Below are 22,284 nucleotides of genomic sequence, written 5' to 3' on the forward strand. Positions count from 1 at the left end.
CCTGAAAGGGGGCTCTAAAGCGGATGGAGAGAGGCTGTTCTCAGTGGTGACAGATGGCAGAACAAGGAGCAATAGTCTGAAGTTACAGAGGGAGAGGTGTAGGTTGGATATTAGGAACAACTATTTCCCCAGGGGGGTGGTGAAGCGCTGGAATTGTTACCCAGAGAGGTGGTGGAATCTCCACCCCTAGAAGATTTTTAAGTCGCTTCTTGACATAGCCCTGGCTGGGATGATTTAGTGGGGGTTGATCCTGCTTTAGGCAGGGGGCTGGACTCGATGACTCCTGAGGTCCCTTCCAGCCCTGGGATTCCAGGATTTTAGGAACGTTAAACCAATAAACTGTGTCCTAAGGAGCCCCCTAGTGGACAAGGCTTGAAAGTTGCAACGACTGACAAAAGTGAGCATCTGATGAAGTGAGTCTGTGCTCACAAAAGCTCATGCTCAAAACTTTTCTGCTAGTCTATAAGGTGCCACAGGACCCTTTGTTGCTGTTACAGATCCAGACTAACATGGCTACCACTCCGATACTTGACAAAAGTTGGCATTTTCACGTAAAAAAAGCTTCACAGACAGATTGCAGCTTTGGATATTCTCACCACCTTATCCACCTCCACCCTGATTAAACTAGCACTGCTGTAACCCTCCCCTTTCTGTCCCTCTACTGCCTGTTCCTTTTTCTTTCACATCATGCATCTGACAAAGGGAGTTGCAACTCACAGAAGCCGATGCCCTAATAAAGTGGCTAGTCTTAAAGGTGTCACTGGACTCCTTGGTGGTTTTGCTGAAACTAAGCACAAGCAGTCTTGTAGCACCTTGAAGACTAACAAATTTATTTATTGGGTGATGATTTTTCACGGGCAAGGCCCACTTCAGATTGGCGCAGATAATACAAATCCAAGGTTTATATAGTGGGGATGGGGGAGTCACTTAGATCAGTGGACAGAGTAAATTAAGTTAAGGGGGATGGCTGCTGTTCCTGCAAATATCAAAGGTGGGGAAATTGCCCTTGTAATGCATAAGAGTTGAGATCTCTGTTAAACCCCAGGTTAAGTGTCTCAAACTTGTGCTGAAACAGACTAACAAGGCGACTTCTGAACACTAAATGGATTTGATTGCCAGGGGAGATCAGCCTCTACGGGTGGTAGTAATTCACTGCAGGAAGACAAAGTCCTTACCCCCAAGAGTTAAGGATTCGTACTTGCCTCTGAGCTCCCTCGCTGGGGACATTTACACCACCCACACTAAACCCATGCCTGTGTACTTGACATTTCCACACTTGGGTTTACAATGGCTGGACCCAGGATTCACAGACATGTCAATGCATTAGCATGGTGTTACCTAGGCTTTCGGTTTGTGGCTTGACCCACAACCACAACAGGGCTTGCACAAGAGACTTGGTGGGGCTCAGGCTCTGACCCATGCCTGTAGCATGATCTTCAGTGCTTGCCGCCCAGAATCACGCCGTGTGTGTGTGTGTGTGTGTGTGTGTGTGTGTGTGTGTGTGTGTGTGTGTGTGTGTGTGTGTGTGTGTGTGTGTGTGTGTGTGTGTGAGAGAGAGAGAGAGAGAGAGAGAGAGAGAGAATCAGAGCTGAGGGAGCCATACCCACAGGGCCCTTACAGCCCTTCTTTATAAGTGACCACTATCTAGGAGTGACTGCTGGAGAAGCTCTGGGGGAAGTCTCACCCTCTTGGGTTCTCTTTGCCTGTGTTTACCTGATGGGTAAGATATTCTCCCCAGAGGAAATCGCTCCAAAGACCAATACTTCTGGCGGGGGTGGGGGTGCCCTGCAGCTGGCAGAGGCAAGGAGAGGTTTTGTGCCATGCCTAATACAACCACATTCCAGCTTACACTGAGAACTCCTTAGCATCACAGACACAAAGCCAAAGCCTTGCAAAAGCTGAGGAGCCCTTCCGGACCTACCTCACACAGAAGCTTCCCAGGTCTGGCTTGGAGTCCTTCATACCACAGCAACTTCTCAGGGGGGTGCGGTCAAGCTTTACTAGACCACGAAGAGCACCTCAGAACAGAACAAATCTCACCGGCCTCAGGCCTCACGGCACAGGCTGGCTGCAGAGAGCGCCACTGCCCTGCTCCATTGGTGGAACGTTTCCCTCCACAGGGCTAGGAACACACTGGGGCTTCTCCTCCTTGGCTAGATTTAGAAAACCTGGCCATCCCCCAGGGTCTCTCTTTCAATGTCCAGGCTGCTTTCACACCCAACTGGCAGGCCCATTGCAGGAGGAGCCTTAATTGCTGCTGCTGCTCCAGCTGACAATGCTGCCTTGGGTTGCAGCAGCCGGTGTTCATCAGCAGCTAATCCAGCCACTCTGGAACAGGGACCCTTCTATTTTATTTTCCCCACACAGTAGGTAGAATAAATTTTGTTCTGTGCACCAAGGCACATGCAGATGTATGCCACCAGTAGGAACACAGACTGCTGGCTGTGGGCTCTCTGCTAATCCACTGGGTGGCATCTGAATCTCCCCTGGATGGCCGCTCAAACGTTCATCTTAGGGGGAACATTTGGCAGGGGATAGGGGGCACTGGGGACATTGGTCTACCAACAGCTTTTTTGAGCCATGACTGAGGTTGCTGCGAATGGACAGACAGCTGAGGGGTGTGGCCAACTTAGAGAACACTGGCCCCCCGCAGCCTGACCCCTGCATTTGCCTGTATCTGACCCCCTGCCGCCCCCAAGACAAAAGGTTGCATAGCCATTAGCTTCCCCCACCCCAATTCACCCACCTTCATTGCAGCCAATTGGTTGTGGCATCGCATGCTTTAATCCAGAGCAGTTTCCAGCAGAGAATGTCTGAGCCCTGTTCAGCCAGTTAGCCCAGCTCCATGATGGCCAGCCAGAGTAGGCTCTGTTTGTGAATGGAGCCCGATGGTTGTGACTGGCCAGCCAGAGCAGGTGCTGTTTGTGAATGGAGCTGGGTACCCCCAGGCTGGCAGGCTGGTCTGTCCTGGGTAATGGCCTTCCCTGGGGCCCTGGTAATCGGGTCTCGCTGGGCTTTGCAGCGGCGCTGCTGGCACAAGGCTGACTGGTGGGTAGTTAGAGTTCCCCTCTACGCGTCTGGCAGGGGGAGAATTTCAGGTCGCACGTCCAGCTTTACTGCTCACAAAAATATTCCCAGCTCCCTGCTGCCAGTCACCCACCCACCTCCCGACCCCTACCCTGGTGGCAGGGAAGCGTTGCTGTCCAGTTCAGCCTGTTGCTGTCGTTACCCAGCTTCTTCTTTGCCAACTGCTGCCTTCCCCCACCATCACTGGCTGCTGCTGTGAGGCCTGCCAGCCCACCCTTCCCTCATTGCTTTCCTTCCACTCTCTTCTGCCTCCGACTCCCCCCAAGTCTGCCTCCTGCTTCTCCCAGTGCTCTGCTCCTTTTATTCCCCCACATGCTTCCCCAATGTTTCTTCTGCTCCTCCCAGGCTGTGTATCCTGTCCAGGTGCCTGAACCAGCCCCTAGACATGGCTTTGGGTCAATTCTCACCACTGCCAAAATGACCTTGGTCACATCCTTTAGTCTCTCAGCTGGGCATGGATCAGGTACCGGCATTTTGTTATGGAGGGCTTAAAGGATCAGGGAATTCCATCTACAGAGAGCCCGGTCTGGGCTTACCTGCTTCAGGCTGGTTCCTGGCTTGTGGGGCAAGGCTGGCCTGAGTGGGAAGGAGAGGGTGTGTATGGGGTGGGGAGGAGGATAAGGAAGATGGCTCTCCATGAACCACCACTGGCAGAGCACTGCACTGGGGCTGAGGAGAGCTGCACTGGACACCTCCCTGAGTCTCTCCAGGCCCCAGCTCCCCATCTATAAAAACGGGACTTTCTCCCTCCTTGTAAGACCTTAGTCTTGTCCCTGCTCTCCAGGGCTGTCTCTTGGTGCTGCCACAACAAAATCCTCAGCTTCGTTTCTGAGACGACCACTGCAGCCGGCAGTTTTGTGGTGGGAATGCCCCAGTCTGCTAGGAACTAAGCTGGAACTTACCAGCTATTTTGTAGGGACTTCAGAGAAGTTGGGATTGCAGAAAGCAATGCCTGGAGCCCTCAGCCAAGCTCAGAACCTCCAGGGGCTAGGTCCCATGCACACACCAAAGATCTTACAAGTGAGACAAAGGGAGGTGACCAAGGTCCTATAGCAAATCAGTAGCAGAGCAAGGAACAGCCCTTACAGTCCCAACTCCTAGCCTGGCATGCTAGCCATGGACCGCATCAGTAACTGTTCCCCAGTGTGTTGATTCTGATCTCACCTATGCCTGAGCGTCTGGGTTATCCAGTTCCTTCCAATCTCTGTGCCAAACACATCACAGTGTGCCAGACAACCCGCTCTTGGCACTGATCTGGGCTGATAGCTTATATATTATTTAAATTTTTTGTTTTGCTTTTATTTCGACTGAAAAAATAATTTAAACCAATTACATATACAGTGGGAAAGGGCCTCGTTAACTCTGAGAAACTGCCACACTTCCACAGCTGGCTAGGGGAGGGGCTGACGAGTCAATCCGTGTCTGTACAAATACTCCCACCTAAAACGACTGGAGGATTTATAAAGCCTCTCTCTTTATTACACACTGTCGCAGGATGGGCCAGAGGCAAGGAGACGGTGCAGGAGCTGATGGGTTCCCTCCCTCCCTCCCAGAGACAGGGTCAGGTGATCTGCAGGGGGGTCTCCAGCATCTCCATGAGGAAGGTGTCGATGGGCGTGTCCCCAATCAGCTTGAAGAAGAAGAGGTGCTCGAGGCACTTCAGGCCGATGGATCTCAGTGCTGGCAGCCGGAGGAGGAGCTTGGCAAATCTGGAAGAACGTGCCACAGAATAACAGACATTAGCACCAAAACCAGGCATCACGTCTCCTGATTCCCAGTCCAGTGCACTGTCCATTGCCTTACTCTGCCTCTTCGACATGCACCTATACAGTCACAGTACTGTGCACCTGTAAATGCAGGATGGTTCCCCGTAATGCTATACTGAAGATTTTTTTTCTTCCCATTTCAGGGTCTGAGCTGAAAAATTCAGTATGGTTCAAAGAGAAACAGACTTTTTGCCCCTCTCTTCATGGAAAAAACCCCCGTAAAACACGAAACAACAACAAAATCATGCATTACCCATTTCTGGCCAAACAACGTATTTTTTTTTCACTGAAGTGATTTTGGAGTTCTTGGCTTTTTTTGTTGTGGGTGTTTTTCACCACTTGCCAAAAACTGTTACATTTCAAAACACAAGGGGGCTCTGAACCAAAAAGTCAACCCAAGACACCTTGATGTTTCTTCCACTTTTTGCCAAATTTGAGCGGAATTCTCAGCAATTCCAGGGCCCCAAAAAATGCAAGTGGCTGAAAATATTCCACTGCGTGCTCTAGTGGTCTGCCCAGGAGACTTTGAAATAAACTGGGATTCCACAACTTGCCTTGGGAGATACATTCATAAGTGAAGTATGTTGCATGGTCAGGAAAATGTCTTTCTTGCTCACCCTACATTTCCCTTCTCATCATTAAATCTCACAGGGGCAGAGCCTGTCACTTAATTCACTGGCTGATTCCTTTGCTCCTCTGGTTAATCTGTTCAGAATCTCAGGGACTCAACTCGTCTATGTTAAACGCACCACAAACCCTTCTCTTGGGAACATTTTGGGCAAATTACAGCAGTGAGCAGACAACTTGGGAATCTTCTTTCTTGCCTGGTAAAAAAAAAAAAACAACCCAGCATGTCTCTGAAGACCAAAGAGTGGGGGGATTTGTGATCTGGAGCAAAAACATTCCACTGAAATCATTATTCAACTCTGCTTAAAAAATGGACAGGCCCCTGAAAAAAACCTTCCGAACCTATCACCAACCTCCTCTGCCCAACCACTTCCTTTACATTATGGACCAAACGGGGCCACCTTTACAACTGATTGACTTCCTCCATCTACCGCTTCCTGTGTGCAGCACACAAATCAGTAGGCAGAAATCACCACAATGCTGCCAGCCTTTTGCTACTTGAGCCGCTGAAATAGCAGGAAGATGTGTTACCTGTGCTGGCTTTTCCAGAAACGAACCAGGAGAGGGCAATGTTTGCACCAGCCAGGAGAACGGCTGGCAAAGAGTGCCTGTAGTTTCAAAAACAACAAGAAGTCTTGTGGCACCTTATAGACTAACAGATATTTTGGAGGATAAGCTTTCGTGGGCAAAGCCCGCTTCAAGCTCTCTTTAAAGCTTTCTTTGCCCATGAACGCTTATGCTCCAAAATATCTGTTAGTCTATAAGGTGCCAAAGAATTCTTATTGTGCTTGAAGCTACAAACTAACACGTCTCCCTCTCTGATACTAGTGCCTGTTGTGTTTTGTAAGAGGGCCATAGAGACCAGGTGAGTGACAGAAATGTCTTCTTTCCCTCCCAAGTTGTGACTTTTCATCAGAGAAGCAATACACTTCAGCCAAACCCAGAACTTTATTTTTTTTTCAGCCAAAAAATTCTCCAGTTTGGGCTGCAATTTTGCTGACTCAAAATCATTTTTTTATTTTCCTCCCGCAAGTGTCAGTGAAACAACATTTACTGTTCACCCCAGTTTCCAGCAGGGAAAAGGAAAATTTTCTAGCCTGGCAGAGTCCTACACTCCTATCCAAGGAGGAATGCAGAACTGCTTTGTTGCTGTGACCTGTGCTAATTTCACTATTCTGCATTCCCCAGGAAATGGGCCACATGTGTAAAGCACATGGAGAAACACCTGTCTTGTAGAGCTGGAAAGAACCTTGAGAGACAATTAAGTCCAGTCTCCTCCCCTCACAGCAGGACCAAGCTCCATCCCTGATGGATTTTTGTTTAAACTATTTTCCCTAGTCCCCTAAATGGTCCCCTCAAGGACTGAGCTCACAGTCCTGGGTTTGGGGGAGGCAGCAGTGCTCTGACCATGGAGCTATCCTTCCCCCACCCCCTGTGACCCCACCCTAGACACAGAGGTGCAGCTCTGTGTTTCATGGTATTTACCTTCCAGGCTGTTCGGGATATTTCTGCTTTGTATATGCTTCCAGCGTGGCATAGACCTTTTCTCGCAGGGACTCCACCTCAAAGGGACTGGACAAGCCCTTGGCATCTGGACCAGGGAGAAACCCAAAACAAGAAGGAAATCACTGCAGAGCTGATGCTTCATAGTTCATTTGGTTTGCGGCTGAACAAGATGATAGCTCACTGGAGAAGAGCTCGAAATAGCTCCTGTCTCTCTCTCCCCCAGAATTGCTGTTATCTGTCATAACACACGGTGGCACCTCACCGTTTTCCAGAGTGCTTGGAGCTGCACGTGGTGAGTGACAGTCTGTGGGTACATTAAGATCCAGTCTTCAGTGATAAGATTGCACACTACCTCTTGCTGTGCAAGGGCTGGATGCACGAGGGGACAGACACACCCTTTCTAACACACTCACTCATACTTACACACATGCACAATCTGTCGCTCTTTCCCACACCACGGATCTTATACCTTACTGGGCAGGGCTCCCGCTATTTTTTTCCATTCATGGGGTGAATGAATTTTGTTCTGTGCACCGAGGCATGTGGGGACGTGCACCACCCACAGAAACACAGGCTGTGGGCTGGGGGCGCTCCGCTAATCAGCTAGCTGCACCTGACTCTCTCCTGGGCGGCCACCCGAGCGCTCAGCTGAGAGGGAACACTGCTTGCTAGGTTTGGAAACTGCACCTACCATTCTTCTCCATACGAACAGCACTTGCTCTGCATCCCAAAGGGCTCCAAAGCACGGCTGTCACCCTGGCTCCACTGAAGCCTGACACTAGAGGTAGCTGGTCTCTGCAGGGTCCGGACCACCTCTCTTACCGGTAACAGAGCAGGCCAAGGGAACACAGGGCAAAAATTCCAGCAGCACCATACCCCAGCCACTGCACTAGAAGGAGACCTTTGGTCTAATGTGGTCGCACTGAACTGACAGAGATGAGATTTGGCTTCCAGACGAGGCTCTGCAGCCTCAGACAGCTCTCTGCTTCTCCCTCTGTCTCTCTTGAGTCTCAGCTCTGTGGGGCCGGTGTGGCCATATGTACAGCCCCTAGCGCAGCGGGATCCCAGTGTTAAGCAGCGAGATGAGCTATTGGATTGGTGAGGCCTGTGCATCGCCTTGGGGTGGCGTGATGTCATGGAAAGGCTCCTTGCTGAGCAGCACGGTGGCTGCGCTAAGGCAGGGTACAAGCCCAGTCTCACCCAGAGCCAGGACGTGCTCTTTGTCAACGATTAGTTCATTTTCTTCACTGATGCAGGAAAGCTGGGTGAGGTGCATAAGGCCCCAGGAGTCATTCGTCCACGCGGAGACTTAAGCATGTTCTTTTTCCAGGTACCTGCTACCCCAGGACACGACACCTCAATGGTTTTCCAGATTTCTGGACTGGATTCTTGGCTTTGTCAGGCTCCCCAGGAACATGCTGGAAAGCCACACACAGGCCGTGCCATGCGAGACATGCACTTTACAAGACAGCAGTGAAGTGCCCAGAGGGGCCAGCGGCCAGGAGCATCAGCCAGGACCTTTGGGATGGGTGTGTTGTGCGGTGGCCCCGTCTGTTTGAGGAGCCTGCTAGGTCTGCTATCTTTTGATCTCTGAACCCATCAGCATCCCCTGACGAGGGGGAGGGGCTCTCTCAGGAAGAGCGAGGGGTTAGAAAGCCAGCAGGCACAAAACACCAACAGGCAGAATTGAACCAGGGCCCTCTGGAGCTTAGTGCACAAGCTGCTACCCCTTGAGCCTAAAGCCAGCCAGCCACTACCTAACACTGTAGAAGAGACACCTTTTCTCCCTCCGTAAAGATGTGTCTTCATTACCGGGAAGAGCGACCCTGCCGTGGTTGATCTTCCGGAGTTTGATTATGGTACGTCGACTCCAGGGACGACATGAACGTGGGTGGAATTGCGTACTTTCATTTGACCTTCTGCTGTAGTGCAGACCTGCCCTCGGTGGTCAAAGAGTCATCGTGCAGGACAGTGAACCACGCCCAGGAGGTGCGAGGGTTACAGAACAGCAGAAACAGGGGAGTTCAGAGAGACAGCCGCACCTGATAACACACCAGGTTAGGCCCCAAACCAAGCCAACCCACGGCTGGAGTGGCTGAACTGGAGGTGCTAAGGGAGACAGGGCCGCAGAGAAGAATTTCAGAGTGGTGGCAGAACGCTCGAGCCCCAGGCTGACACCTCTGGGCTGTTAAGAAGATTGAACATCTCAGGAACAGACAAGAGAAAAGTGCAGCAGAGGAAAAACAACCCCATAGTTGGGACTTTCCTTCCATTGATCTCATTGTGTCCTCTCACGCTGTGGGCAGCCCTCTGAGGAGGGGATCCCTGTTATCAGGACAAGGCGGGTGATAGTTATGGGGGGTTCGGTTATTAAAAATAGAGGGAGATGGGTTTGTGATGACTGGGAGAACCACATGGTGAATTGCCTTCTGGGAGCAGATCTCTAGACATCTAAACAGGCTTATGTGTAGTACTGGGGAGAAGCCAGTAGTCGTGGTACATGTAGGTACCAGTGACATAGGGAAGGATAGGACAGAGGTCCTGGAGGGCAAATTTAGGCAGCTAGGTAAGAGACAGAAGTCCAGGACCTACTTTGGTAGCATTCTCTGAGACGCTTCAGTCCCACACACAGGGCCAGCTAGGTAGAGCTGCAGAGTCTCAGTGTATGGATGACATAATGGCATAGGGAAGAGGGGTCCAGTCTTATCAGGATCTGGAAAGCTTTCTGGAAAAGGAGGAGCTTACACAGGAAGAACAGGATCCACCTAAGCCAAAACAGACCCAGGCGGTAGGCAGTTAGGACAGACACGCTCTTTAAGGGCGGTTTTATTAAAGTGGATTTTCTATACAGATACAAGTTGATAAAGTTCGGGTAGGAACACAAGAGAAATAGTCAAACCAAAAAAGAAAAAGCCAGTCAATTACATCACAGGAAGACAGATACTGACAGGTTTTATAAGTTCGTGTACACAAATGCTGGCCGTCTAAATACAGGTTGAACCTGTCTAGTCTGGTACTCTCAGGACCTGACTGGTGCCGGACAAGAGAATTTGCCAAACCGCAGGAGGGGAAGCTTAGCAGAAACTGAAAGGAGTGGTTAGAAGTGCCTCCAAGCAGGCAAAGACAAAAACTACTCAGGAAAACAGCAAGAAGCACAGACTCTGGCAAGTCAAGTGTAAAAGTAGAATTGGGCAGGTCAAAAACAAATCTGAAGAGCAACTAGAGAAAGAAGCATAACCTAACAGAAATGATCTTTTAAGTGCATCAGAAGCAGGAAGCCTGGGAAACAGTCGGTGAGGCCATGGGACTAAAAAAGGAGACAAGGGAGACAAAAAGAAGCTGAATAGTCTGCATCCATCCTCATCACCGAGGATGAGAGGAAGATTCCCATAGCTAAGCTCTGCTTTTTAAGGGACAAATATGAGGCACTGTCAGCTTTGGGGGTTGTGGGAGTTCAGAACAAATTAAACAGTAGTAAATTACCAGGACCAGATGGTATTCATCCAAGGATCTCGAAAACCAAGCGCCAGAACTACTAGAGTTGTATGTAACCTATCGATTACATCATCCTCTGTACCAGACTACTGGCATATAGCTAATGTAGCAATGATTTATTTAAAAAAATGTTCCAGAGGTGACCCTGATAATTATAGGCCAATAAACCTAACTTCATGACCAGGCCAGCTACAGCAAAGACCTGCGTTACAACCACAGAGATGAACACAGTGTATATGGAATGAGTCAACATGACATTTGTAAAGGGAAGTCATGCCTCACCAATCTACTAGGATTCTTTGAGGGGTTCAACAAAAGTGTGGACACGGGTGATCCAGTGGATGTAGCGTAGTTGGACTTTCAGAAAGCCTTTGGTGAATTCTCTCACCAAAAGCTTTTAAGCAAAGTAGGCAGTCATGGGATAAGAGAGAAGGTCCTCTCACGGAGAAGCATAACTCACATTTGTCTAGCTATATTATGTCTCCTATTGATTGCAACAGCCAGTTGGCAACCTGATCTCAATGAGCTTTGAAGAGATCCAAGTAGCAATGTAGGAACCATATTTTAGTCACTAGAGGGCAACACACTCCTACGTCCTTCCTTGAGCAATCTGACTTTCCTCCTAGCAGATGAAAACAAAAAGCAGTCAGGTAGCACTTTAAAGACTAGCAAAATGGTTTATTAGGTGAGCTTTCGTGGGACAGACTGAGTCTGTTCTGGTCTGGCTGTGGTCTGAAGAAGTGGGTCTGTCCCACGAAAGCTCACCTAATAAACCATTTTGCTAGTCTTTAAAGTGCTACCTGACTGCTTTTTGTTTTGATAGTGTATAGACTAAAACGGCTTCCTCTTTGTTATTACTCCTAGCACATGGTGATGGTAAACACACGGACAGGCTCACAGACATAGTACGGATGACCATAACAATAAGAGGATTCATAGTGAGCCGGAAAGCATCTCCCCTGGATGTTGCTGAACGCCAATATGAATAATTCAATAGGACTTTTGACGGGCTTTACCCGAAAGATCCTTGCAATATCCATCACCGCCGAGGCCTACCTGGGTTAAAGAGGACAATGGCTCGCAGGCATCCCAGCTCCGATTTATCCATCTGCATGTCTTTCATTTTAGACACTAGCTCCGTCAGAACTCTGCACATGGGAGACAGAAGACGACAGGGCGCGTATGAATGTCTAGCATCTAGCAGTAAATGCAGCACCACAACAGTCTGGGGTAGAAAGATCCCTAGAGTGGGGCTGGCCACATGCTGAGAGGACTCTGGTGAGATTACAGCAGAAGAGGGCCAAACACAGCCTGCCAAACCTTTGGATCAGGAATGCCAGCAAAGTCCTTGCACAGCCCAGTGGCTGGAAACCCACCAATGGGCACTGTGGGGGCAATGGCTGCAGGCCCGGGCAGCATGCAGGGACCCCCTGCCCCCTCCCCCGCAAGGGGCATGCCTTGCAGAGACCCCAGCAGCTTGAGAAGGGTGCAAGTCTGCAGCAGCCAGGGAGCCTGCCTGAGGAGCCTCTGGGGCCCTGGCTGGGAGCTGCCTGGGATAAGCACCTCCTGGCCAGAGCCTGCACCTGGCACCCCAGCCTTTTCCATACCCCATCCATCTGCCCCAGGTCACAACCCCTTCTGCATCCAAACTCCCTCCCACCCCCCGCCCACCCCCGTTATACCTCTCCTCAAGTTAGAATCCTCCCCTGCACCCACACTCCCTCCCAGCCCCCGCACACCTAGACAAGGGCATCCCATCACCTCTTACCAAAATGGGGCCCCCTGAAAAAATTACTGGCCACCCTTGGATTTCAGGTTTATTTGCATAACCCTTATCTGGGCTGATGCATTCAACCCGGCTCTGCTCTGGGGTCTGCAGCTCCACAGGAGCTGAAGGAGCTAAGTGCTCTAACTTGGAAGCTGCAGTCAGCTTTGTTATTGGGGTGACCGTTGGGATGATGGGTTCTCCTGTGCAGCCCTCCACCTTGACTGCAACAGCCGTGCGTGGAGGTGCCGGGTTGGGAAATGGAGTGGCAGAGGGGGAGATCCCCCAAGCAAGCCCCACGGAGCGGGTCAGAGAGCTGCTGTGAGGCAAATCCTGCTTCTGTCTTCTAAAACAGCTGGTTTGTTTCCATGGTTACAATAACTGAAACAAACCAGAAGGGTGGCAGAGAAAATCCCGATTTAAAACCCACTCTGACGTGACTGCTGAGTTCGGGAGACAGCGATTTCAAAGCTGGGGACATCGAGTTAGGCTCCTGTGTTGCTGTGCTGGTATTGAAAGGGGGGCTGGTTTTCCAAAGCACTGAGCAACTGTTGGTCCCACTTCCCTTCAGCCTGCCACCAGCCGCCCCGGAAATCAGACCAGACACGTTGGAGACTTGGTGTAGTTTAGATGCCTAACCTGACGCACCCAACTTTGGAACTGCTACCTCCTGTCTCCAGTGCTCCCTCTACTCTCTTACATCCACTCGTGGATTTTTTCTCTCCATGGGCAGAATAAATTTTATGTGCATCGAGGCAGGCAAGGATGTGCACCACAAAAACCACACTACCCAACTGTGGGCATTCTGCTAACCAGCCGGGCGGCAAGTGACTCTCTGCTGAGTGGCTGCCCAAGCCCACAACTTACAGGGTGTGCTGCTTGTCTCCTCATCTGCATGGCCATTTGCAGCGGGGCTGCCAAAGATGCTGCATCTTAAATCTATTTAGGGCATGTTTCAGCGCGATGCTCCTTTGCTGAGTAACCTCTTCTGAGTTACTACTTGGAGCAGTGGCTCAAAGCTCTTGGATTCTCCAGCTGGCTTGTGGCAGGGGAGTCGGATCTGCAAAATCACGCTGCAGGTTTGTCTGACAAGAGGTGAGCTCAGTCATCGCAAGGTGACCATGGTGCTGTGCCCTGGCCTCAGACACCGCAGGGACCTTTACTGAAGTTTGTGAAATATGGGAGGGAAATAGAGTCATCCCGCTCAGTGGTTTGAGCACTGGCCTGCTAAACCCAGGCTTGGGAGCTCAGCCCTTGAGGGGGCCATTTAGGGATCTGGGGCAAAGAGATTTAAAAAAAGGGGGATGGTGCTTGGCCCTGCCAAGAAGGCAGAGGACTGGACTCACTGGCGTCCCGAGGTCCCTTCCTGCTCTATAAGATGTGTATCCCCACTCTACCCACAGGAAGAAGAAAAGAAACACAAAGGTTCAGTGACTGGGCCAAGCAGAGAACTGAGCCTGGCACCCCCGAATGAAGCACTTTACAAAGGAGGTGAGGCTCATTCTCCACATGGAGCAGAGGCCCTCAGGGGTTTAGCCCCTGGGAATAAAGTACTTTGCCCATTTGGTAAGAAGAGAGGTTTACCCAGTGTCCCCCGGTGAGACTCTCTCTTGCCCCTTTGGCGGTGAGGTGAGGCAGGACTGTGCCTTTAAGCGCTGCGGTTCAGCCCATAAAGGCACAATTGTCAATCCTGCTGGCAGGGCGCTGGGCGACTGGGGGCAGGAGCCAAACGCCCCGTGTCAAGGGGAGATGTTCGCTGGAACACGTGGCAGGTCGTGACCCCGCACGGAGGGGAAGGGTCAGGTGCAGCTGATGGCAGAGAAACGGAGGCAATACCTGTCGAAAATGGAGCCCACCCCCGCACTGTGCGCGCTGCTGCGATGCACGTGTAAGCCCGTGGCCAGCAGGATGCCGTCGTGCACCGACACCGAGCGATGGGAGAACGAAGCAATGAGCAGCTCGTTCCAACCTGCAAAAGCAAGAGGTGCGTACGCCTGCAGTGCCAGCAGCTCCCCGCTGAAACGCCGGGCGCTGACCCTTTAAACCAAGGTGGGGACCAGGGCAGGCTCCACCCCCTCTGCCGCTAGGCAGGGGAGGAGGCGGCTTCAGCATCCCAGGAACCCCCGGCCCTCGCGTGCTATTAACCCAGGGCTGAAGGAGAGGCTGGGGCCGGCAGAGAGGGGGACTAGCGCGAGGAGGACACCGGGGCACGTGAATGCCAGGAGAGGCTGGAGATTATGGGGAAGCCCCGAGGGTGAATGTGGAATCAAGGGGCTGAGCCAGGAAAGAAGTTGCCCGAGTCAGCAACAAATTTCATCGGTCAGCCAAGGAACTGCATGACAGCAAAAAACGGGGACTGACTAAACGTTTGGGCAGGGGGAACCGACTCATCGTTTCTGAGCCCAACAGGTGACGAGGCGCAGCCAGGAGAGGGCTGGGGCAGGTTCCCCAGCGGCCCAGAAACACACCCAAAACATTGGGAGCAATTCCACTTTTCTCTAAAATTGTGTCCCTCTTATTTTCTCTTATCCTTCTTGCTGGGGTGACCGTCTGACCCGTACTGGGTGGGACGGTCTCGTATTTGGCAGGCCAAAAAGGCGTCCCAACTTATTTTTTAAAAGGGACGAATTGTCCCATATTTGGGCCCTCCCCCCGCTGACCTTTTCTGGCAGCAGCTGTGCAGGCGGGACTTACCTCCCCAAGTCTCAGGGAAGCAGGGGGAGCTTGGACAGCTGCCACATCCCTGCCACTTCCCTGGGGCTCAAGGAGGGCTGGCAGCTGCTGCTTCCCCAGGGCTCCTGGGGAGCGCTAGGGGCTGCCTCTTGCTCAGAGTGGGCCGGCGGCTGCCATCTCCTTCCTGGCTCCCCAGGGCTTGGCAGAGCTGGGAGGAGCCGCCCCTCCCAGTCCCATATTTGGGACAGGAGATATGGCCGCCCTACTTCTAGAGGTGGCAGTTTCGTTGTACAGGGAAGGACCCACTCCTGCAGCTCCACGAGCCGGACAAACTATGTTTTTCTGAACGAGGAAGGAGAAGAGCTGAGCCACACTCTATTGTCTCGCCGTGGGGACATTCCTGACTTACCAGGGCCTGACCCAAAGCCCTTGGAAGTCAAGGAGAAGATTCCAATGAGCTTTGGGTCCCACCCTTTAGTTCTCCATTGCTGCATCACTAGACCCAAGGCGGGTGGTTTATTGCTAAGACCCAATTTTCCAAGTTCTACCAGGTTAGCTCATAACACAACTAAAGGCTTCAGGTAACATTGCTCTGTAGCACCACCACACGAGGTCAGCAACACCACCATATGAGGATACGATCACCGTGGTGTTTAATGCAGCATTTGGACATGATTATTTTGTTTCCCCAGGACAAAGCCTTTCGGTGGCAGCCCGAGGGTAATATTGTGATGTGCTAACACAGTCCAAGGGGCTAAGAAACCAGCAGGCACTTCTCCAGGATGCTGCAAGAAGGAAGCACAGAATAATGCAGGATTCAGAGAACCAGGAGAATTTGGGGATCCTGGAACAGCACATTGGGCTGTATTAGAGGAGCATTGCCAGCAGAGGGAGAGAAGTGATTATTCTCTTTTGTTCCCGACCGGTGAGGCCACATGAGGAGTATTGCATCCAGTTATGGGGGTCCCTATTACAGAAAGGATGTGGACCCCCAGTGGAAAGAGTCCACTAGAGGGCAACCAAAATAGTTAGGGGGCAGGAGCACATTTCTTCTGAGGAGAGGTTCTGGGATTTGGGTTTAGGTTAAGGTTACAGAAGAGAATAGTGAGGGGCGATTTGATAGCAGCCTTCAACTTCCTGAAGGGGAGTTCTAGAAAGGATGGAGAGAGGCTGTTCTCAGTGGTGACGGATGGCAGAACAAGGAGCAATGGTCTCAAGGGGCAGTGCTAGAGGTGTGGGTTGGATATTAGGAAAAATGATTTCCCCAGGAGGGCGGTGAAGCACGGGAATGCGTAACGAGAGAGGTGGTGGAACCTCCATCCCCAGAGGTTTGTAAGACCCGGCTTGACAAAGCCCTGGCGGGGACTTCCTTCCAACCCAAAAATTTTACCTGCCCGCAGAAGAATCACTTGGTCTTCCAGAGCCAGATCTGAGAAGTGAGGGATGCGCTTGGCCCATTCCACTAAGGTGAAGAGTTGCTTGTCCGCAGCATGGCATATATTGGTGACAGGGTCATTAGTCTAAGGAAGGAATAGAGAGAGACAATGTGCCACTGAGAATTTCATCCCCATAAAAACTGGTGACAACAGCCGGGCTTCCTGCAGCCTATATTGTATCAGATTAATATTACTGTAAATCATCACTGAGGCAATCAGATCCACAATTCAGATCATGCATTTAACATTCCATGTCCCTCTATAAAAAGGGGAATAAGAAAAATGCAGGAAACTACAGACCGGTCAATTTAGCTTCTGGTGCCAGGAAAGATAATGGAACAAGTAATTAAGGAAATCATCTGCAAAGACTTGGAAGGTAGTAAGCTGATAGGGAACAGCCAGCATGGATTTGCAAAGAACAAATCATGTCAAACTGATCTGATAGCTTTCTTCCATAGAATAACGAGACTTGTGGATAAGGGAGAAGCGGTGGATGTGGTATACCTCGATTTTAGTAAGGCATTTGATACGGTCTCGCATGATATTCTTATCAGTAAACTAGGCAAATACAACTTAGATGGGGCTACTATAAGGTGGGTGCAAAACTGTCTGGATAACCGTACTCAGAGAGTAGTTATTAATGGTTCTCAATCCTGCTGGAAAGGTATAACAAGTGGGGTTCCGCAGGGGTCTGTATTGGGACCGGTTCTGTTCAATATCTTCATCAACAATTAAGATATTGGCATAGACAGTACGCTTATTAAGTTTGCAGATGATACCAAGCTGGGCGGGGTTGCAACTGCTTTGGAGGATAGGGTCAAAATTCAAAATGATCTGGACAAATTGGAGAAATGGTCTGAAGTAAACAGGATGAAGTTCAATAAAGACAAGTGCAAAGTGCTCCACTTAGGAAGGAACAATCAGTGTCACACATACAGAACGGGAAGCGACTGTCTAGGAAGGAGTCTGGCAGAAAGGGATCTAGGGGTTACAGTGGACCACAAGTTAAATATGAGTCAACAGTGTCGTGCTGTTGCAAAAAAAAGCAAACATGATTCTGGGATGCATTAACAGGTGTGTTGTGAACAAGACACGAGAAGTCCTTCTTCCGCTCTACTCCATGCTGGTTAGGCCTCAGCTGGAGTATTGTGTCCAATTCTGGGCACTGCATTTCAAGAAAGGTGTGGAGAAATTGGAAAGGGTCCAGAAAAGGGCAACAACAACAATCAAAGGTCTACAGAACATGACCTATGAAGAAAGGCTGAAAGAATGGGGCGTGTTTTGTTTGGAAAAACAATGATTAGGGGGGACATGATAGCGGTTGTCAGGTATTTAAATGGGTGTCATAAGGAGGAGGAAGAAAACTTGTTCTTCGTGGCCTCTGAGGACAGAACAGGAAGCAAGGGGCTTAAACTGCAGCAAGGGAGGTTTAGGTTGGACATTAGGAAAAAGTTCCTAACTGTCAGGGTGGTCAAACACTGGAATAAATTGCCTAGGGAGGCTGTGAAATTTCCATCTCTGGAGATATTTAAGAACAGGTTAGATAAGTGTCCATCAGGGATGGTCTAGACAGTACTTGGTCCTGCCATGAGGGCGGGGGGCTGGACATGATGATCTCTCAAAGTCCCTTCCAGTCCTAGCATTCTATGATTCCGGTTTATTACTAGATTTGGCAAAATTCAATTTTCAGTTTTTATAATTTTGATAGATAATATCAATGTTTATTTCTAAGTATCTATCTTTGAGGATTTAAATTTTCACAGTTGTGCAGACTGAAGGCTTGTCCCCGGTGTTTCCGAGTTTTATCTGTTTAAATATTTACAATTGCAGGAAATTAGGGGAGAGGGAATTAGACAATAATTATCTGATGACAGTTGGCAATGACATAAAAAGGTAAGGTTTTATAACGATTAAAACACAATTGTTACAATCATGTTAAAATATACTCAGTAAATACGCTTATGCACGAAAGTTTTCAAGGAGTTTTTTTCCTTCCTTTGCTGATCTTAATTTTCAGTCATCTTGAATGGAAATATATTTCACCTGTGTACAGCAAAATTGATGTTTATCAACCTTGATAAAAATCTAATCCATCCAAGCCTCTTTTTGTTACATATACACTAACAATGCTGGTTCAAATCCAGACAAAGTTAGTTACAAAGTTGATTGCAAAGTGTTCTCTTTGTTCAGTGACCTTTGTGAAATAAGACACTGCGTCCCTGTCCCCATTATATCACCAGGGCTACGTCTACACGTGAAGCCAACATCGAAATAGCTTATTTCGATGAATAACGTCTACACGTCCTCCAGGGCTGGCAACGTCGATGTTCAACTTCGACGTTGCGCAGCACCACATCGAAATAGGCGCTGCGAGGGAACGTCTACACGCCAAAGTAGCACACATCGAAATAAGGGTGCCAGGCACAGCTGCAGACAGGGTCACAGGGCGGACTCGACAGCCAGCCGCTCCCTTAAAGGGCCCCTCCCAGACACACTTGCACTAAACAACACAAGATCCACAGAGCCGACAACTGGTTGCAGACCCTGTGCCTGCAGCATGGATCCCCAGCTGCCGCAGCAGCAGCCAGAAGCCCTGGGCTAAGGGCTGCTGCCCACGGTGACCATAGAGCCCTCAGGGGCTGGAGAGAGAGCATCTCTCAGCCCCCCAGATGATGGCCGCCATGGAGGACCCGGCAATTTCGACGTTGCGGGACGCGGATCGTCTACACAGTCCCTACTTCGATGTTGAACGTCGAAGTAGGGTGCTATTCCGATCCCCTCATGAGGTTAGCGACTTCGACGTCTCGCCGCCTAACGTCGAAGTTAACTTCGAAATAGCGCCCGACGCGTGTAGCCGCAACAGGCGCTATTTCGAAGTTAGTGCCGCTACTTCGAAGTAGCGTGCACGTGTAGACACAGCTCAGGTGTCCTCCTTGGCAGTGGCTGAACAAGCTCAACAGCCCTGTTCTAGTCAGAAAAATGAGGCAACAAAATCAGACACTTTCATCTAAATTCCACCCTCCATAAACACATCTTCCAATTTAACAGAACTGTGTGCCAGACCCTGCAGGGCCCAGACCTGCAGGGCGTGCCAGTGGACAGCAGACCTGAAGTCTGGCTTTAATTACTACAAAATGCTAAATTGATTGAAAAAAATGGAAGTGGGGGAGGGGGAGGAATTCACACGTGTGTTTGCAACTTTCTTCCCAGCTGATATTTTGCAAAGAGCTGGCTGAGGCTTGGGTTGATGATTCTGTAAAAACTTCCTTAGAATATTTCTGCAAATTTTGAATGAAAACTTCCATTGAGAAGCTCTAATTTTTGGCCAGTCTTACTAAAGAGTTTGTCTGCCACAGCAGCTCACTGACAGACATTGGAAAGTGACTCTCTATCCTCCGCTGCTGATTCCAGAGTTTGTTAATGATCCCATTGCTTTGATCTGTAGCTGCCATACACTGGATGTCCCCGTCACTCCCCCCCAACAGAGTGGTTCCTTTCTAGAAATATAACCTATCAAGTCAGTTACCTGCTGCAGCCCTAAATACAGGTGAGAACCTCACCATCTCAAACTGCAACTGACTTCCTTGAAACTGCCCCGCATACAAAGGCCCGGCTTAAGCAGCCGCTTACCGAGTTCTCAGCGTTCACGTCGCTGTACGATTCTGTCTTTGGTTCAACAGCCAGTTCGGCTTCCAAAATCCTCTCTACGGGCATGTCCTCACTGCCGTTGCTCGTGGACTCGGCTTCGATCTCATTGCGCTCTCGACTCCTCTGCCTCTCTTCTTGCACAGCTGGAACACAGAATCCCAGAACCCTAGGGCTGGAAGGGACCTCAGGAGGTCATCGAGTCCAGCCCCCTCCCAGCTACAGACCATGTCTGACAGGGTTCTGTGAGTACCAAGGAGGTGAAGAGCTCCAGGCTGACCATGATCTCATCAGAGATGGAGCCCCAAGGAGCGGGACTCGTGTGGGAAAAGTGCGTGAGAGGTGGGAGCGGCCAGAGTGGTCAGTCAGGAGGAGAGAGGGGATACCCTGTCACCTACCATACTAATTACCTCCCCCGCACTCATTAAATGCACACTCCTGACGTTGTCCTCATAAAACATGACTCCCTCCCTCTCCAATAATGGCAACCAGGGCTGGAAACCAGAGGGACATGGAGAAAGTCACAGGAAACTTGAACCTGAAGTAACCACACAGCATGGAGAGAGAAAGGAAAGGCCTAGCACCGTCTCATTAACTGCAAGCCAGTTTCAACATTTAGAGCAGCCTTAGGGTTGCTCTAACACAGGCCTCTGAGAAATAGCTGGGCCACGCAGAGTCAGTGCAACTCACATGGTGCATGCTCAGGGCCTGATCTGCAGATGAGACAAGTAATCTTGCTACAGCTCCTTGCTCCTCCAAGACCACTGTCTACCTTGGCAGATAGGAGAGGGTTGGGGTTGCTATGAGAATCAGACCCAGCCAAGGGCTGACCCAGCCACACAGCAGGCAGACAGGATGCTCTGCCTGGACAGCAGAACTTTTCCGGCCAAACGGGGACTGGCAACTCCAGGCCACAGATGAGGCTGGGTGTGGTCTCCGCCTGCAGATACATCGGTGCTAAAGCATCACCCACCACTGCCTGGAACACCGCAAGTCCTCGAGGGCAATGAGCAGTCCACTGCCTGCTCACGCTGGCATCCAGTGTGAGTATTTGTGCACCCAGCCTGGTGTCGACTGCCACCTACCTTCTCTCTTCATGCCCATGGCCAGGCACTTCTGATAGCGGCAGTACTGACAGCGGTTGCGCTGGCGCTTGTCTATCAGACAGTCTTTGTTATCGCGGCAGGTGTAGATCAGGTCCTTCCGGATGGTCCTCTTGAAGAAGCCTTTGCAGCCTTCACAGCTGTACACCCCGTAGTGCTTCCCTGAGAGCAGAGGAGAAGGCATACATCAAGGCACGGCTGTTTCCCCTGAGTCGGAGGCTGGCTTTTTAGTCCCGACTTTGGGAGGGGAGGACCAATGCACACTGCTGGTCTTAGCCTTCCGGTTTGCACACCTCTCAAACCCTGGTGGGAACAGGCCCACCGAGACCCTGCCTGGGAAGAGCCGGGCTATTGCAGATCGCTTTGGAGGGCAGTTGTACTGCGCTGGTGGAACAGCGAGTGCTGCAGGCCAAGACAGAGGTGCAGAGTCAGGGAGGTGGGTGCAGGGCAGAAATAGTCTGAGATCTCCCAGCAGGACTCAGATGCATTGGTACCATGCTCTAGGGACCCAAAACAAGCATAGCAGCATATGCTAGAACAGGCCCAGGCAAAATACGGCCCACGGGCCAGATACGACCCACCAAGCCACTGGATCCAGCCCACAGGTGTAGCAGGAGCCTCACTCAGGCTCCCTGCCTTTCCCACCCCTGCACGCCACTCAGAAAGCTCAGCTGCAGAGCCCTGTTTGTTTGCTAACAGCTCTGAGCCTGGGCTGCCCGCATCCCCAGCAAATCTTGCAGCTCCCATTGGCCAGTTTCCAGCCAATGGGAGCTGCCTGTTTGAAGACCACGCGGGGGCCTTAAGTGCCCATCCCCTCAGGCTCCTAGCTTTTCTCAGAGGCACATTGCCCCACAGCTGGCTGCTCTGAGTGTCCTGTCAGACCCTTCCTCCCTCAATCCTCTGCTCCCTTCTTGTCTCCCTACCCCACGTAATCCACACCCTCTGCCTCCACATCTCCAGCCACACCCCTCCCTGACCCTGCACACCAATCCCCCTTTCCATATTCTTGGAGTGCCTCCCCACCGCATCAAAAATTAGTTCCCACCTCTTTGCTAGAGGGGTCAATAGTGAAGTTCATTGTTAGAGCAACAGTGCCATGGCTCAGGAGCCAGGAGCGCACAGGGCATTTCCAAAATAAAACCCTGGGGGGAGGGGGGTGCGTTATTTGTGCAACTGGTGTG

At 50.7% G+C, this 22,284-nt stretch overlaps 1 protein-coding gene across 1 annotated transcript in view; it reads right to left on the reverse strand.

The window, feature by feature from the left end:
- Positions 1-4,648: 4,648 nt before the first annotated feature.
- The window catches only part of RXRG (retinoid X receptor gamma), a 45,813-nt gene continuing 28,177 nt past the window's right edge, over positions 4,649-22,284 (reverse strand). The window contains exons 4-10 of the mRNA XM_075002550.1: positions 21,086-21,265; positions 19,986-20,146; positions 16,310-16,439; positions 14,083-14,215; positions 11,538-11,629; positions 6,966-7,071; positions 4,649-4,796 (exon numbers count right to left, since the gene is read on the reverse strand). Coding sequence (XP_074858651.1) covers positions 4,649-4,796; positions 6,966-7,071; positions 11,538-11,629; positions 14,083-14,215; positions 16,310-16,439; positions 19,986-20,146; positions 21,086-21,265 — 950 coding nt within the window. The remainder of the gene's footprint in view (positions 4,797-6,965; positions 7,072-11,537; positions 11,630-14,082; positions 14,216-16,309; positions 16,440-19,985; positions 20,147-21,085; positions 21,266-22,284) is intronic.

Source organism: Carettochelys insculpta, chromosome 9 (genome assembly GCF_033958435.1).
Source record: "Carettochelys insculpta isolate YL-2023 chromosome 9, ASM3395843v1, whole genome shotgun sequence".
NCBI lineage: Eukaryota > Metazoa > Chordata > Testudines > Carettochelyidae > Carettochelys > Carettochelys insculpta.